Raw genomic sequence first — 17,647 nt, forward strand, 5'->3', positions numbered from 1 at the left:
CACATGAAAATAAGAACAAACTAATTTTGACAATTTTGTGCCAATGCTTACTAAAATAAAGTGTAACCTCTGTTTGAATTTTAATATCTGACATGTCCTCTGTCTAGGGACTAAAGAGTTGCCAACCCTTGTGATTTTATCATGAGTCTTGTGATATTTGGTGATTGTTTTCACAGTCCCAGCTCCTGGAGACGTGATTGAATTACAATCTCAGCTATTATTCAAATAAAAAACTAATTTTGCTTTGATTAATTAGGTCCCTTAAGGTCTTGACCTCCTATACTTTTTTAGGTCAAAGTCCCATCAAGTTCAATGGGAATTTGGCCTCATTAACAACTACAGGATCAGGTTCTAGATGAGCAAAAGACTATGTCTATTGTTGCTACAAAAAACAACCCCCATTACCAGTAAAAGTATTTGTTTAATTTCCAATTATTATTTGGCTCAGGCTGACAGGAAGCACTTTATATAGCAATACAGGCCGCCATATTAACATCTCCTTGGATATAATTATGTCAAATTTTGTTGACTAGGGTTAATGATATATAGGGCTTTCTCAAATCTTACAAGAGTTTGGTGATTTAAAAAAATCTTTGAATTTTTGTTTCAAATCTTTAGTATCTTTCAGTTATCTTTCTTGCTGAGAGATAAGAAACAGATACTGATTTTCCCCCAGTGTCCCCATTTTCTGGTGTAAACTGAGTGTTACCTTCAAAAAAGTGTGGCCTAAAAGCTTTGTGATCTATCAAGCTCTGACTGCATATTCTGAAGTGTATTCAAAATATTCTTAGATTTGTTATACTTTTAGTTTTGCCAAGATTTATTACGTGAACGGCAAATGATTCATTACCTATTGCAGGCTATATGTTTATGAAGTTGCACTTCCTCTTACTGGTTCAACATTTACCAGTCCTTTGTTGCAGAGAGGATGTTTGTACAATAGACTTCTTGGTCCTATTTGACAACAGGACCTAAACACAGTATCCTATATTTTTATTGTCTCATTGGTGTGAACAGGATCAACTGAATTTATATCTATTTGGAAAAAGTGTGGCTGACCTTTGTATGAATTTCTCCACCCCCACTATATGGCTATCATCCTGAACTCCAAAGATGGTAATTACTTCAATGCTACTGCATGCATAGAGTTTGTAAGGTGGGGTCATTTGGGTTGAAAGGTCCCATGTCTACACTGGAAAAACTAATTCCCAAATTCTCACTAGTTCTAACTTTTTGATTCAGGTAATGTGATGTTAAAGCTGTTCTACAGTCTACAAAGGGTACTGGTGGCTGGAAGTTTTTGCCACAAATACTGGAGTCTTGCATACACTGGCTCCCACTATATTCACTAGTTCAGATGAACTAGTGTCAGATCTGAGAGGAATTATTTTGATAAATTTCTCCAGTGCAGGCAAGGCTTTACAGCCACAAACAGAAGTGGGATAAAAATTCAAAGTCTGGATCTGAACTTCTCCCAAGCATAGGGTTCTTCAAATGTGGGGACAAATCATCGTAAAGACTAAGTATGATGGCTGAGAAATTCAGATTCAGAACAGAATTTCTCAAAATTTTAGATGTTTGGATCCATGGTCTGGTCTGGTCTGGACTCACAACTTCAACATAAAATATTGTAACAAATCAGTTGCTACTTAGCAAATTTCCCATGGGAGTTGGGGCTGTCTTACGTATGCTGCGTGCCAAAGCTGCTGAGAACTTCAGGGAGGCAATGGGAACAGAACTCATTTCCTTCTGGTGCAAAAATAGTACTTTAAGCCAAAGGGAAGTTCCCTTTTGTAGTCAGCATTGCAGGGCAGTATGGAATTACTCATGGCAGGGTGCTCCTGATCCCATCCTGCCAAGTAGTACAAACACACACATGTGCTTGCCAGTTCAGTAGTGTTATGATTGGTACAACCTCAAGTGCTCAAAAATCATGTGCTCCACCAATCTTGACTGTGGTTTAAAAAGAACGAGATTTTAAAACACAGTACATGTGGGTACTTTTTATTTGGTTGTGGGGCTGTTATCGTGCTCTCAGGTTGTGTTTTGAAGCTATTCTCTGGCTAGAAATTTACCTCTTTTTAATCAAAACTGAGGTTATCACATTATAATCAGTTCAGTCCAGTAGCTATGGCTTTATGAAAGCCACCAAATACTGTGAAACTCAGAATAAAATTGTGAGCCCTAGGATGCACTTCGGAACTCAGCCCATGTAATGCATAGCGCTGCTGATTTTCATTATGCAGCATAATTGTTAAAGATTATTATATAATATTTATATTGTGGTGGCACCTACAGCATCAACACATTCTAATGTGTGTAAAGAGGAGAGTAGTGAGTCCGCGCGGGGAGGTGATTTTACCCCTGTATATAGCACTGGTGAGGTCGATACTGGAACACAGTATACAAACCTGGTGCCCACGTTTTGAAAAGGATGCTGAAAAAATGGAGGTGCAGAGAAGAGCCACCAAAACGATCCAAGAGCTGGAGAAAATGCCTTATAGCAAGAGACTTGAAGAGCTTAGCCGATCCAAAAGACCACAGCGAGAAAATACCGGGTCCACAGGGGCTCGCTAATCCAGTGGCAGGAAGCATGACACAAGCAACATTAGGTATTAAATAATAGTCAAGGTGAGTCACCATTGACGCGAACTACGAGCTTCTCCACTCCCGCTGTCTGCAGATCCAGGCTGGCTGCCCAGCTGGAAGATTCGCTTTGGCCAAATTCTGGTGCTGGGGCTCCCTGCAGGGCTGCCCGGGCGCCGCCGCGCACGGGGTCAGACTCGGCGAGCAGATGGTCCCAGTTGGCCCGCAGCGCCGGAGCATGGGGGCGGAGCACGGTGCTGCGGGGTCCCCGCCGCAGTGCCCAAGTGCAGAGGCGGCCGGGTCCGGGCTGCTGGGCACCAGCTCAGACACATTCCGCGGCGCGTGCTCCAGAGGCCGCGCGCCACCCGCGGGGGCCTGAGCAGCAAAAGGGAGCGCGCGTCGGACACGCGCAGCAGTAAGAGGCGGGCGCCTGTGAGTATTGTGGGCCGCGGGGGTGGGGGGAAATCTCCCCAGAGAGACACCGCAGGGTAGCGGCTGCGTGGCCGCGCGCCAATGGGGGTCTGGTGTGTCGCCACCCCCCTCAGACCGCTTCCCCCCCCCCACGGTGCGTCCCCCCTCCCCTCTGCGCGCTGACGTCGTCGCGTCTCGCTCTCTCGGCGGCGGCAGGTGACGGTGGCTCGGGCGGGTGTTTGCTCGTCGCTCAGCGGTGAAGAGACGGAGCAGCGCGAGCCAGGCCCGCGGGTGAGTCCGTGACGCCGCCGCGTTCTAGATCCCGCCGCTCAGGAGCCGGGGGCCTGCGCACGCCCGCCCGCCCGCCTGCGGGAGGATGGGGGTTCCGCTCACCCACCCCGCAGGCTCCTCACAGCGGCTCCCGCTGGGGCCTCCCCGCCCCGGGGGCTGGAGCGGATGCCGGGGCCGCCGTGCGGGGCCCTGGACAAAAGGCCACAGAGCCCTCGGGGTGGGGTGGGTGGTAGCTGCCCAAGGAGAAGCAGGAGCCCGCCCGCCACTCAGACGGAGCGGGGCCTGCACCGCTTTGCCGAGAGGGAGCGGGGCTGGCAGAGCCCCTGGCAACCACCCACCCGGGGGATCGGGCTGCGTTGTTTGGCAACTGCGTAACCCCTCGTCACTGACCGTGTACCCCCCACCCCCGCGGGAACTGTTCTAATTTATCCCCCTCGCCCTTGCGAGCTCCAGCCACGGCCTGGGGCTGTGGGCAGCGCATCAGCAACTTGAACCCGCCAACATGTATTTAAAAAAAAAAAAATACTTAACCACCAAACTCGCTCTAAATTTATAATTTATCCACGCGCTTTGAAAGCCCTCTGGGGAGGGGACCTGTCTCCTGACAGGTGGGAAGCCCAGGGTGGGGTCTGATGTAGCTAGGCTTGGGAGAAATTTTGCTGTTGTTGTTTTTATGATTTGCACGGATAATACCCATGTCTATTTTTCTGCATTTTTTATTGATCTAAATTTTCATGGTTGTGAGAGATTATTGGTAGTCAGACTGGTTCAGACAATTGTTTAACGATAGTAGACACTGAGATTCAAGAAGTCAAGTTTTTATAACTTAAAACACAAATTGTCGACATCACGTGTCAAAACATAGAACCTAAATGTTCTCAAATCAAGCTCTAAGAAGGTCTCAAGCAGCATTTTTCTTATTTTGTCTCCGTAAATTTCAGTTATTGATGGAAATATTTTTCATGGGTTTATGTGTATGGTGAAATTGATGTTTACCAACATTTACTAATAAAAATCTTACTTCCAAGATTAGATATAAGTAATATCCAAACATTTGAGAAATAGCTGATCATCTTTCATCCGAATCTTGCATTCATATGTCTTTTGATGACTTCACACAGGATTATTTTGCTTTGTTTTAGGTATTTGTAGTGTTTTCCACAGTTTCCTCTGTGGTTGGGTATTTTGAACAGTTAGTGGAGGCAGAATTGACTTGCAAATATTAAAATACATCTAAATTTCAAAACTCTAGACCAGAGGTCCCCAAACTGGGGCATGCCCTTATAGGGAGGCACGGAGGAATGTTGGAGGTAAGGGGGGAAAGGGAGAGTGTATGGCTGCTCCTCAGAGCAAAGGAACTGCATAAGTGTGAAGTATTAATTTTTAATATCTTTTAAATAATGCTGTGCAGTATTTTATATATCCTGTTTTCAAAATGTCATCTCTGTAGCTTGTAACGTTCGTTACTGTAATAAAAAATTGAGCTAGGAAATTATATCAAAATGCTTACGGCACTTTAGGAGGTCTAAAAAAGGGGCACCCAAAAACTTTTCACAAAAATGCTTTTTTTGGTAACTAATAGTTTGGGCCCTGGGATTTCCTTCCATTGTTTTTAGAGTGTTTAAATGGAAGGTGAAAATAGATCTGTGGCCCAGTTTTTGGTACAAAGAACAGATGACACAGCTTCTCCACTGAAACTAATAGACTACTAGGAATATCTGGTAAATATAATTTTTATCTAAGAGCAACAGATAGTAACCTATATTGGCATGATCTAACAAATTGAAAGTGTTTTTAGTTTACAATAAAAAGGATAAATTGTTTACTGTTTGACTGAATCTCATGATAATCTTCCTATTTTGCAGACTGTAAATGTTGTTTTTTTGCTTGTCTGCTAAAACAAATTCCAGAATATTTAGTAATTGTTAGGAGGAATAAGATGCAGAATTTATTTTTGTGTTTCTCAAACTTGATATCTTAAAGGAAATATTGCAGTCAAATACAAGTTTGAAAACAGAAGCACAGCGGCAGCTGTCAAGTGTTGACAGTTTGTTTAAAACTGGTCTTTGGAACTGCTCTCTAAAATGGATTATCAGAATGAAGCTTTTGTCAGATAGTATTGAATTAACAGTAAAATCGGAATCTTGATTTGGTCAAAATGAGAGTAACTTTTATTTAATGACTTTTATTTACTGATAATTTTGCAGCATTTTACAATCTGTTGGACAGAACTAAATTGCTAACAATTACAGTAGTCGTAAGAAATAAAAAATGCTACTCTGACTCTCTTGATATGGTGCAGAATCTGTGCTGAATGAAGGAAGGAAATTGTGCCCATTTTTTTACTAATGTGGAAATCAATTGATGAAATATGGTTTAACTTGCATCTTCAAATTGTGCAGCATCAATTTAGCTGTAATTGAACTGTCAGTTACCAAGATAGAACTGCAGAATTTTCGAAGCATACAGGAACAATTGACTTCTAGAATTGGTGGTAGAAAGCCAACTTAACAGAATCATACTCTTTCTCTGCTGTGCATTTTAGTCAAAGTTATAAAGGTGCTGCTGTATCCAGCACCTGTCTCTACACAGCAATGGTAATTTGGGGCTCAAACCTGCTTCCATGGACATAGAATCATAGAATACCAAGGTTAGAAGGGACCTCAGGAGGTCATCTAGTCCAACCTGCTGCTCAACATAGGACCAACCCTCAGACAGATTTTTGCCCCAAATGGCCCCCTTCTTGCCGGATACTCCAACAGACGGGAAGGAGGGTGGGTATTGGAATGGATGTGAACAACACCACTGGCAAAATTCCTGTTGGAGTTAATGAATATTACATTGTTTTGGTTATGAATGGTGAATCAAAGTTTAGATATATTAGAAATAAGTCCATAATAGGACTATTAAATTTGGCAGTTGTTTATCCAATATTAGAAATAATCTTCAACTATGTTAAGGGCCATTCTAAAGAGGACTGTGATCAATTGCTCTCCATGTCCACTGAAGGTAGGACAAGAAGTAATGGGCTTAATCTGAAACAAGGCAGAGTGAGATTAGATATTAGGGGGAATTTTCTACCTATAAGGGCAGTTAAGATCTGGAATAGGCTAGCAAGGGAGATTATGGGAACCTCATCATTGGAGGTTTTCACGAACAGGTTGGACAGTTGCCTGCCAGGGTGGTCTAGGTTTACTTTGGTCCTGCCTGAGTACAGGGGGCTAGACTTGATGACTTCTTGAGGACCCTTCCAGCTCTACGTTCCTATGATCCTATGAAATTGAAACTTCTGTAACGCATCTGTTGTAACTGGAGCTTAGAATTAAGGTTCCAGTTGTAGCAGAATAAGAGGAGGAAAACTTTTATTTTTAACATCTCTTCACCAGTTTTGATAAAAATGTTTGACCATTTTATACTATTTTTTCCCTGTGATACGGTACTGAATGGATGTATCTGGTAACTAAACATCAGCCCTTTTTATTAAGTGATCATGGAATGCATAAAAGGACTCTTATCAACTTGAAATCTAATCCCATAACTGTATATATATATGGGAAAGTGACTGGTTATATGGGGGAGACAGTGAAACTGTCTGTCACAGTGTGCTGTCAAATGCACAGAGAAGACAAACTAATTTCAGTTATAGTAATATCATGTGTTAATTGTAACAATGGCAAGTAACAAATTTTTAGACGGCAGTATAATTTTCATTTTTTAAGTTGGAATATCTTTAAAAAATTCTTTAATTTTTATAACTGCTTCCTGAGTATTAAGCAGAGGCACTATTCAGACAGGGTTTTGTTTAACTTCTTTTGAGTCAGGGAGCCTAATGAAAAATTCTAAAATTGGCTTTTGGTAGAGCCAGCTGTATTTACAGAAGAAAAGTTTTTATGTATCTTAAATTATGTTTATTAACAAGTTATTGAATGAGGATTTCATATCTTTTTAAGCATATAGGGGCAATCTGAAATCTTAATTTCATGAATTAATGTCTTAATTGTATTAATTATTTCAGACTACTCTGTGTAGTGGTACAGTACTTGCAAGATTGACAGAACTACAAGGCTTTAAACATCCACTAGCCTTTGGCAAGCAGGAAGCTTTCCTTTTATCTGCTTTTGCAAAATATAAGCTTCTATCTGGAATTAAGTTTCTAGCCCTTATGACTGTGATGATCATCTTCCAAATATGAACAAAGTAGAAACTGAAAACTCTGTCTTCCTAAATCCGCAGATTTTTAGTTCCTCTATTGCTGTTCAGAACTCCAAAGCAGCATCCAAGCAAAAACTGACCAGAGCATTCCCAGTCTTCGCTGCTGTTAGAGAGTACTCTGTGGGCAGCAATTAAACTGACAAGAATAATCAATTTCCCTCTGTTTCAATTTGGGAAAAGCTCTGAGCAGTAGAGGAGGGTGCCAAAATCAGAAGTAGAGGGGATGATGGTTTTGTTGAGAGAACCCCACCAACACTCTTGCAACAACCAGCGGGGTTTTGAAGGATGCAGGAGACATCTGCTAGCTAGACACGTCAAAAGATGGAACCCTTGAGTATAGACCATGGACATCAGTTTGGTAGGAATCCCAACACCTTTCACTTTCATAACAGCTGGTGTAGGATGCGGCTCTCACCTGGATGTTGCTCCTGGCCATTGGAACTGCTTCTCTAGTTTAATAATTTGGCTGTTAGGTGTTGAATAAATGTTTCAGCCTCTGTGTGTGAGATAATTGGTGAATGAAATGAGGTTTTATGTGTGTAATGGGAGAGTTGGGGGTGGTAGAGATGGGGAAGAGAATGTTAGGTGCATACGGTGAGAAATTACTTTAAAACATACAGAAATTCAGAGCACGGGCAGTTTGGCGAATGGTGCGTGTTTCAGCACAGGCATCTTTGATCCTGGCTAGGTAAATTTTTCAAGTCTTGCTTAATGTGGAAGTAACAATTTAATGAAATGTAGAGGTTTCCTGAAGTCAGTTTCTGAACTAATTCACTTTAAAGGTACAGAGCAGTTAAAAAGCTGCTTTACCTTAACCTTATAATTATATCCCTGACTAGATTTTTTTTTTTTTTTTTTTTAGGGATAATTATTCCCAGAACATACTCTTTTTAAGAATTGAAAGACCTGACTTATTTTCCTTCTCCCCACTCCACAGTTAATTAATTTGGGTTATGGTGTATGTCACCTCTGACAGTGGATTTGGAAAAGGGTTAGACAAAAAGCTTCTTTAAATGAGATGCAGCAGCCGTAATTCAATGCCAGCTTCTGAAAGGTGATATATCAAACAGCACACCCAGGGCCTTGAGTTTTGTTACAACTGACTCTTTGGTCATAGTAAACCGAATATCTTGTCTGGTGGGTGATTAAGGAGGAGCTGGAATTTTAACATTGTTGCAGCTCTTCTTTTTGGAAGCTAATGGGTGGGGGTCGACCAGAGAGACACTGAAAACAACCTTTGCCTTTAAAAGGGTGCAAGGACATATGCTGAGGCCTGTTGACCTTGACAGTATTCCTTAGGAATAATTTCTAAAATGTCCCGTACTCAGTTGTAGCCAGAGAATAACTTTAGTTATTTATTGAGCAATTTATTACTCAAACACGTTAACTAAAAAGTCATCTAAACATTTACAGTCTGCTGTTATCAATGATATATGTTCTACAGTTATGCTAAGTATTCAGCTCTCTCTCAGGGACCTATCACTTTTTAACTTCACTCTGCTGCATACATGTGAGTCTGATCTGTGCACTAAAATTTCGCTGAAATAGCTCTTTTCTTGAATGAATGGAAACATATGACACTTCCTCACGTTCACTTTAAAATGAGCCTCAAATGTAATACATGGTGCAACAAATGAAAGGTATAGCGCAAATTGGTTAAGTAAATGTGATTTAATAGTGCTTTAAAAGCTGCAGCAGAGGAGGAATGTATAACTCATAGGCATAGGTAAGGTAACGTTTTAGTCAGGGTATTTTTAGTAAAAGTCATGGAGAGGTCATGGGCAATAAACAAAAATTCACGGCCTGCGACCTGTGCGTGACTTATACTAAAAATACATATGATTAAATTGGGAGGGGTACCCAAGGCCAGCAATATCAGCCGCCAGGGCCAGCGGACTGCAGCTGCTCCGACTGGCCAGCTGAAGACTCCTGCCCGAGGCCGTGGCTGCTTTGGCCTGCTGGGAACCGCTGCTGCTCCAGTCAGCTGGCCAGGGACCGCTGCCCAGGACTGCTGGAGCAGTGGCTGGTGTGGCTGTCCTCGGGGCCAGCTGGTTTGGCATCCCTGAGATCAGCCACACTGGCCCCTGCAGAAGTCCTGGATGTTGCAGAAAGTCACAGAATCCATGACTTCTGTGAGCTCTGTGACAGACACGGAGCCCTACCCATAGGATTGGTAATGCTTTAGAGCACAAGTAAGGCTGTGTCTACACTCCTACTTTCAGTGCTAAAATTTTGTTGTTCAAGGTTGTGAAAAAACACATCCCTGAGCAACAAAAGCTTTAGCACTGAAAAGCGCCAATATAGACAGTGTGATAAAGCTACCACCACTCGTTCAGGGATTTTTTTGTTTCTTTGTTTATTGCCAGGAGAGCTCTCCCCTGACGATAAAGCGTGTCTGCATTGTCCACGTTACATCGCTGCCGCGGCCGCGCTGTAACATGGGTAGTGTAGATATACACTAAGAGTTATCAACAATTTCTATATTTCATCTCCCTTTTTTATAGTAGGACCTGACCTTGCTTGATCCCAGTTAGGGTATGGGGACAATGTGATCTTGACACCTTGGTATCGTTTTGTGACCTCGTGGGGGTTGCAGATCTCTGCTTTAGAGTTATTTGCTTACAGGTCACTGCTTCAGTTCCAGCTTCTGTCATTAGTAAGACAGTTATTACCATCTGATGGCTATTTGGCTTGTGTGACATGAATTAGTGTCACTCTAGTTTCTGCTGAACAAATCACATATTGCAAAGTGTATCATGACTGGCATTAACTGGTACCCTTGGCACTTTGAAGGAGGCATTTGACCAAATGGTTATGGAAACTGAACTACCTTATCATCCTCTCTCAGAAAATGCATACACACAATTTATTATGAATTAATCCCAAAACATTTTATGAATGTTAAAGCCCCTCTGCCTTCCCAAACTCCCTGAGTTTAAGAAGGGACTTGTGGTCACACAACTTCCTAGAATTATGTAATGTGTCGAAAGGCTTGGGAAGTATTTTGGGTATGAACATAGTTGCTCTTGTTTCTCCACTGCTTGTCATTACATAGTAAGCAGCAGTCTTAAGAATCATCGTTCACCCGCAGTTACCTAGTTCTTGTATACCAATGCAATTGCCTTTATAAATACCTTAGTAAGTGAGGTAGATTTGTTGAAGTTTGATATCACAAAAGTGGATGACAAAATGCAGGCAGAAATTGGGGATTTTAAAACAAGATGACCACCTGTTTGAAAACTGTATTTCTAGATGTTGAAAATATCCTACATAAAATGGTAAGAGGGTGGTATTCTTCTGTTTGCTGTAATGAGAACATAACACTGTATTTTGTTTGCTATTAGACTGCTAAATGAAAGGGAACTCTGTTCAGTGTTGCACTAATAATGATGTTTTCTTTTCCTCAACTTGCAGAGAAGTTGAAACGCTAGTAGTGTTCTCTTGTGCAGCTCAGAAGAATGAGCCAACAGTGGGAAAAAGTACACTATATTCTGATTGGATACATTTGAAGAGGACAATTTTAGTCTTGCGGCATGCGTCAGCAGGAACCATACTAAAAAAGAAGTAAGCTCAACATTGTTTTATTATATTAATTGACTTGAATTTATCAGCTACTTAAAGAGATACTGAATTGAGGTTCAAAATCTGGCCTTTACTATTAACAAAAATAATTATCTACTGGGGTAAATCCAGTTTCTCTCTTTGAAGGGACCCATAGTGCCTGAAGGCTTTTTATCTAGATTTCCTGCATCACCTGATCCAAATTTTGAGTGCTAATGAGGACACTTCCAGACATACAACTTCACACATTCTTTGGCTGTATGTATGATTTAATGATAATACACTCCTATAAAAATAGGGGATAACAGGGACAGATATCTGGCAGAAGTGTGGGTTGGGTCCATCGTAAGTGGTTTATTGCATTTCAGTGTGCATTGTTTAATGTGGTTCAAATGCCTAGTGTTCTTTGAGCATTCTTTTCACACCTGAATTTTTGGTCCAAATGTTTCAGGTAGTTTTATTTTTAAAAGCAGTGTTTGAAATGAACTAGTATATTTTCGGCTGCTTTCTGCAACAGTGGTAAGAAACATAATTCTTCCTGTTTATCAGCCATTTTAAAAAGTGAAAATAGAGCTTAAGCAATTAAAAATAAAGGCAGTCCTACAGATTGACCCCAATTAGTTGTTGATCAAACTTCAAAATTAAAAAAATTACACCATTGGGCTAAGAACAAACATGGGAAATTTCAGCCCAGAATAAGCTATCCTTTACTTATATGAGTACCTGAAAGTAAACTTGGAATGAAAGCGCCTTCTGAACCATAACTTGACCATTGCTACTGTGGTCTCTAAATATTTTTTCCTTCTTTTGAAGTGCCATTTACTAACTTTGAAAACAAATGTTTTTTGTTTGTCCTACTGGATCTGATTAATCAAGTAAACTCGTAGAACATGATTATTAAAGAAAAACCATTAATGATAGGATCTTCTAAAAATGACATGTTTAGATGGTGTTAGTTTTATTGAATTTAAATGTTCTGGGGCCTAATTGCCCTCTAATTTGTGTATATGCAACTCCAGTTGACCTCAGCTGTTATAGGAACCAAGAAGCTGATTGGGCCTCTGGAGAAATGGATTAAACCTTTAGCCTTGTTAATTTAAAAAACAGGTTTTTTTAATCGCTCTAAGTTATGGAATAACAGTGCTTGTTTGAATTTTGAGATAAGATTATCATGCCCTATCTACCTGAAATCATTCCCCCTCCAAATAATTGTCCTCATTTCTTAGCTCAAGCCATGTGAATAAGCAAAAAGTCCTAGATAAGCCAGTTCCACACTTGAAAGTCAAGAAGCAGAATTTGATTAGTTTGGCAATATCTTCTAGAGACTACACACATCTGTGTAAACTAGGAATGTCTCAGTTTCTCTGCTGAGAGCCAGCATTCCAAGACAGAATGCAAGTTTAGCTTCCCCCCCACTCCACCCCACCCCACATCCTTGCACGTGGCAAATTGGAAGTAACATAGCTAACAGTAAACCTATAAATTAACTCATTTGAACCATTGATCGGAGTGTCTAAGTGCTAATGCTCTTTGCATTGCTATTACTAAGTAGTGGGAACTTTGAATCTCCTGTCATTGAAGGTTACCAGTAAGTGCAATTTGTGGCACCAGAATTTGTGATTTTTCCAATACCAGCTGCATTTGTGCTTAGAGTTTGGTAGTCTCGGCTTTCTCTGAGGTGTTAATCAGGTGTGATATGAAACTTGTATGGAAAATTATTTATACAAAAGGGTGTTTAACCTCTTCCACTCCTCTAAAGAGAGGACAATTTTAAAAAGAGCATTCAGAAGAGAGTCTTTTGTAAAACTAGTAGGGAAATAAGAATCTTTACCTAACCGTCTTTCTGGACAATAATATACCATTATGGAAGCTGTTGTTCCTGCTCTCCTCTTCAACTGTTGGCATATGGTAATCAGTACAAGGGTTTTTCTTTCAATACCTTCCCTGGGAAATACCAGCTCCATTACATACTGTGGGTATTCTGAGAAATCAGTAGCTTGTGTCCCTTTGTAATAAACTCTCAAGCACAAACACTAACTTGAATCTAAACAAATTCTATTCCAAAACATAACTTCAAAAGTCTGAGAAAGCTATAAAGCAAGTTAATTGGAGGAAAATCTGTAATGCAACTGGTACAGAATCTTCTCAGATCATTCTAGGGTGAATCACTCAATTTGGCACATATTACTGTGCAGAAAGACAATTGCCAGATGGTAATTCTGCTTCTGCATTCTGGCATGTCAATTCAAACACTATTACAAAGATTCCATTAATCTTTATCTTAGTTATTGATCTTGCCTAAGGGAAGGGGAGATTCTCAGACAAGAAACTGAAATATAGGTGGGTACAGTTATCCACATGATCTGCTAAGTGCTGAAGTTGTAGTGCTTTTAGCAAGCATAAATTGATGACCAGGAAGTGGTTTGAAAAGATTAGTGTCTGTCATTCAGAAGAAAATTATGACGATAGTACCCAACCAACTATGTTACCTAGCAGATAGGAATGCACTAAAATAAAAGGCCTGAGATGCTGCTGCATACCTAATCCTTTTAAAATCCTTATCTATGTCTCAGTTCTGCAGGGGTTGCACATCCTCTGGGGAGGAAAAGAGTTTCTTGGTTCCTGAAGGAGCCAAGTCCCAGGTAGTTTGATAAATTTCCTCAAGATAAACAGTCTTGCTTTAGTAGGAGGAAGATCATGTTGAATTAGGATTCTCCCAAAGAGAGCACTTGGGATTCCACAACAGAATGAACAGGAAAGATCTGTTTATTAGTATTCTCACCAATATTATTTTAACCCTTCAGGTAGCTCTTTTGGAGTCATGGGAGCTATATGAAGGCCCCTATCTAAATCTAAGGAAGAGAGGTTTGATCTTCAGATTTGTATTGTCATATAGCCTGCTTTGTGTCCTTAGAGTTCCCTTTTTCCTTTGAATTCTGTAGGGGATAAATAGTGAAACAGTTCTTTCCCCTTCTAACCTCACACAGCTTTCAATCTGGGTCCCCTCCTCCCCCGTGAAAATTCCTTAACATTAACTTTCTGAAATTTTCACACCTTTTGGGGTGTTTGGTTCTGAGAAAGATACATTGCTCCAAGAGAGAAAGGGTCTGGTAGACAGCAGTCTGTATATTGTAAAGAGGACTAGTATCAAGCCTGAGGCAGTTAATATTTTGTTCGGAGGGAAGATATTTTAAAGGACAGTTTTACTTTGAGAACACCAACCAAAGATGGTAGGCTGGAGAGGCAAAGTAGAAACTGATAGTTACCCACTTGGGAAGGGAGAGTGGTACTTCAGGCAAGAAGCAGCTGGAATGGTATCTGTTGTCAAGCCTAAATCTAGAGTTAATATGGTTGCCAACAAGTGTCACTGCTAGCTACAGCATGTCTGGAAGGAGTTATGATACAGGTTCTCTCTGGGCATTCTACAACACTGGCTCTCAACGAGAGGTACACATACCCATGGGGGTATGCAGAGGTCTTCCGGGGGTACATAAACTCATCTAGATATTTGTCTAGTTTTACACTAGGCTACGTAAAAAGCACTAACAAAGTCAGTACTACCTAAAATTTCATATAGACAATGACTTGTTTATACTGCTCTATATACTATACATTGAAATTTAAGTACATTATTTATATTCCAATTGATTTATTTTATAATTATATGAGAAAAATGAGAAAGTAAGCAATTTTTAAGCAATGGTGTGCTGTGACGCTTTTGTATTTTTATGTCTTTTGTAAGCAAGTAGTTTTTAAGTGAGGTGTAATTTGGGATTATGCAAGACAAATCAGACTCCTGAAAGGATTAGGGGTATAGAAGTCTGAAAAGGTTGAAAGCCAGTGCTCTACAACATTCACCATTAATCACAAAGTTACTTCTTTTGCCTGGGTGCCTAGCTGACTCTTGAGGGCTATTAGATGAGAGGAAGGAAGGAAAGTCCCTAATGAGAGCATCCCATAGAGTGCTGTGGGGGTGAGAGAAGGCTGCTGAATAGGTATTTCCATCTTCTAGGCTCCTGAGTTGATGCTCACCATCATTATCAAGACAAGCCCTATAAGTTGCTTCACGTAGGTGCCTACAGGCAGAGCACTTCTTGAGGATTTTCTATCATGAAAGCAAGATTTACAAACTTTCAGCTGCTGTTCATTTCTTGAAGAGGCATAAGAACAGCTGGCTGACTGAATGCACTCAAGCAGCTATTGCACCAGAGTATGCACGAAAGAAAATTCCTTATTGATTAGCTAACATCCTGCCTGGGAGCACAGAAGGAACTGCAAATCAATTAGTCTGAACTGGCATACTAAAACTGAAATAGACAACCAGGTTGGGATGCTGAACTTGGTATTTGGAAACCATTGTTAACGTCACTGAACTATGCACCTATAAAACTTAAATGTTTTAAAATGCTCAGTTTGTTTCATATCTGTTTGTCCAAAAGTTTAACTTCATGGAAAGCTTTTATTTCTTCCGTGATTAGTATTGTCTTAGGTGAGTTAAGGTACTGATTTGGCTTAATACCTATAACCTGACTTAAATCTATTTCTGATTCTTTGTAGGATGGCTGGCTGTGGTGAAATTGATCACTCGATCAACGTGCTTCCCACTAATAGAAAGACAAATGAGTCATGTTCCAATGCAACACCTTCCCTGACAGTCCCTGAATGTGCTATCTGTCTGCAAACGTGTGTCCACCCAGTGAGTCTGCCTTGTAAACATGTTTTCTGCTATCTGTGTGTGAAGGGAGCTTCCTGGCTTGGGAAACGATGTGCACTGTGTCGGCAGGAGATTCCTGAGGACTTTCTTGACAAGCCAACCTTACTATCTCCAGAGGAACTCAAAGTGGCAAGCAGAGGCAATGGGGAATATGCTTGGTACTATGAAGGTAGAAATGGTTGGTGGCAATATGATGAACGTACCAGTAGGGAGCTGGAAGATGCCTTTTCCAAAGGTAAAAAGAGTACTGAAATGTTAATTGCTGGGTTTTTGTATGTAGCAGATCTTGAAAACATGGTTCAGTATAGGAGAAATGAGCATGGACGTCGCAGGAAAATAAAACGGGACATAATAGATATACCAAAGAAGGGAGTGGCTGGGCTTAGGTTGGACTGTGATTCTAACACTGTCAATCTAGGAAGAGAGAGCTCTGCTGATGGCGCAGACAGTACATCGGCTCTGGGGGCTGCTGCTGCGCAGCCTCTAGCATCCGTTTCTGCTAGACCCCTAACTTCACTAGATGGTCAGCTGACGAGTCCTGCAACACCATCACCTGATGCAAGCACTTCTTTAGAGAACTCTTTTGCCCACTTACAAATAAACGGAGACAGCATGGCTGAAAGAAGTCATAGGGGAGAGGGAGAGGAAGACCATGAGTCATCATCTTCTGGTAGGGTGCCAGCCCCCGATACCTCCGTTGAGGAAACCGAATCGGATGATAGCAGCGATAGTGAGGATGTGTATGCTCAACTTCAGCAACACACGTCCTCTGCCCAGCAAAGACACTTGAATGTGAACGCAAACCAATCAGTAATAGAGAGACCAGTGGCAGGGGGTGGGGCAGTAAGCACCAGTGTAAGATCTAGAAGGCCTGATGGACAGTGCACGGTAACTGAAGTTTAAATTTAGAGCCATGTGTTAAAAACTCAGACCAGTATCTGTGTAAACTTTCTGTCCATGCTGGCATTGCACTCAAACCTAGCAGTGTATTTGAAGTGGGAGGGGGGAAAAGGGAGAAACAGATTTGGCCTGTTAACTTAAAGTCTCAACATGTCTCAGCTGGAAGACTCTTTAAATGTAAGAAACTGGGGTGTCTTGTTAATGGTTTGAAAGCTACTTAGCAATACCCAGTTTTCTTGAAAATGTCTTTTGTGTTTATTTTGTAGCATTTTACCCCGTGGAGATACTCAGTCCCTTTTTGGCCAATGTATATCCACTGTACAACTCAGATTGTCTTCATTATCTGACTGTTGCATTAAGTGTCTTACTACTTTCTGCATGGATTGATGTATGAAAAGAACACTACAGCAATGTGGGAACAGGCAAGATGTTGGGTATGAGCAGGATGCTTAATTTAATGTGAGAAAATAATGTGTGAGTTTGGAGTTAAGATGTGTTTTATTAGACAAAGCAATCATTTTATCTTCATGCAATGGAAATGTAAAAATGCTATTAACTTTTGTTGAAAATTCTTATCTGTACACACTTCATTGCATTTTCATTGGCTTTGCTGTCTAGTCCTTGTAGTTTGTTTTTGAGGTCTTTGTTGATCTGTCTTGTTTTTGTTACAAAATTTATAATTTAATAAAAACTACACTTTAACAATCTGTGGTGTCTTTGGATTTTGATTTAAATTGTACCAAGGGGCACTTAGACAAAGGGACCATGAAGCAGGTATGCTATTCTGCCAAAAAGGGAGTCTTGGGTTGACTTTGAGGGATCTTGAAATTCTTGCTTCCCAGACCAGGTTATCATGTAGTGTGCTGACTGGTATGAGCACATCCTTCTGGCTGACTGAATGTTAACTGTGGTGTCAGAAGCCATGCATTCTGATTTCAAGGCTGCTAGTTCATTTTGCTGTTGTGGTGGGGA

At 40.9% G+C, this 17,647-nt stretch overlaps 1 protein-coding gene across 1 annotated transcript; it reads left to right on the forward strand.

The window, feature by feature from the left end:
• The first annotated feature begins 3,181 nt into the window (after positions 1-3,181).
• RNF146 (ring finger protein 146) lies at positions 3,182-17,382 on the forward strand. Its single transcript, XM_032793361.2, has 3 exons — positions 3,182-3,288; positions 10,915-11,064; positions 15,619-17,382. The coding sequence occupies exon 3, from the start codon at positions 15,620-15,622 to the stop codon at positions 16,676-16,678; it is 1,059 nt and encodes a 352-aa protein (XP_032649252.1). The 5' UTR covers positions 3,182-3,288; positions 10,915-11,064; position 15,619; the 3' UTR covers positions 16,679-17,382.
• The last annotated feature ends 265 nt before the right edge of the window (positions 17,383-17,647 follow it).

The sequence above is a fragment of the Chelonoidis abingdonii genome, chromosome 3 (genome assembly GCF_003597395.2).
Source record: "Chelonoidis abingdonii isolate Lonesome George chromosome 3, CheloAbing_2.0, whole genome shotgun sequence".
Taxonomy (NCBI): Eukaryota; Metazoa; Chordata; order Testudines; family Testudinidae; genus Chelonoidis; species Chelonoidis abingdonii.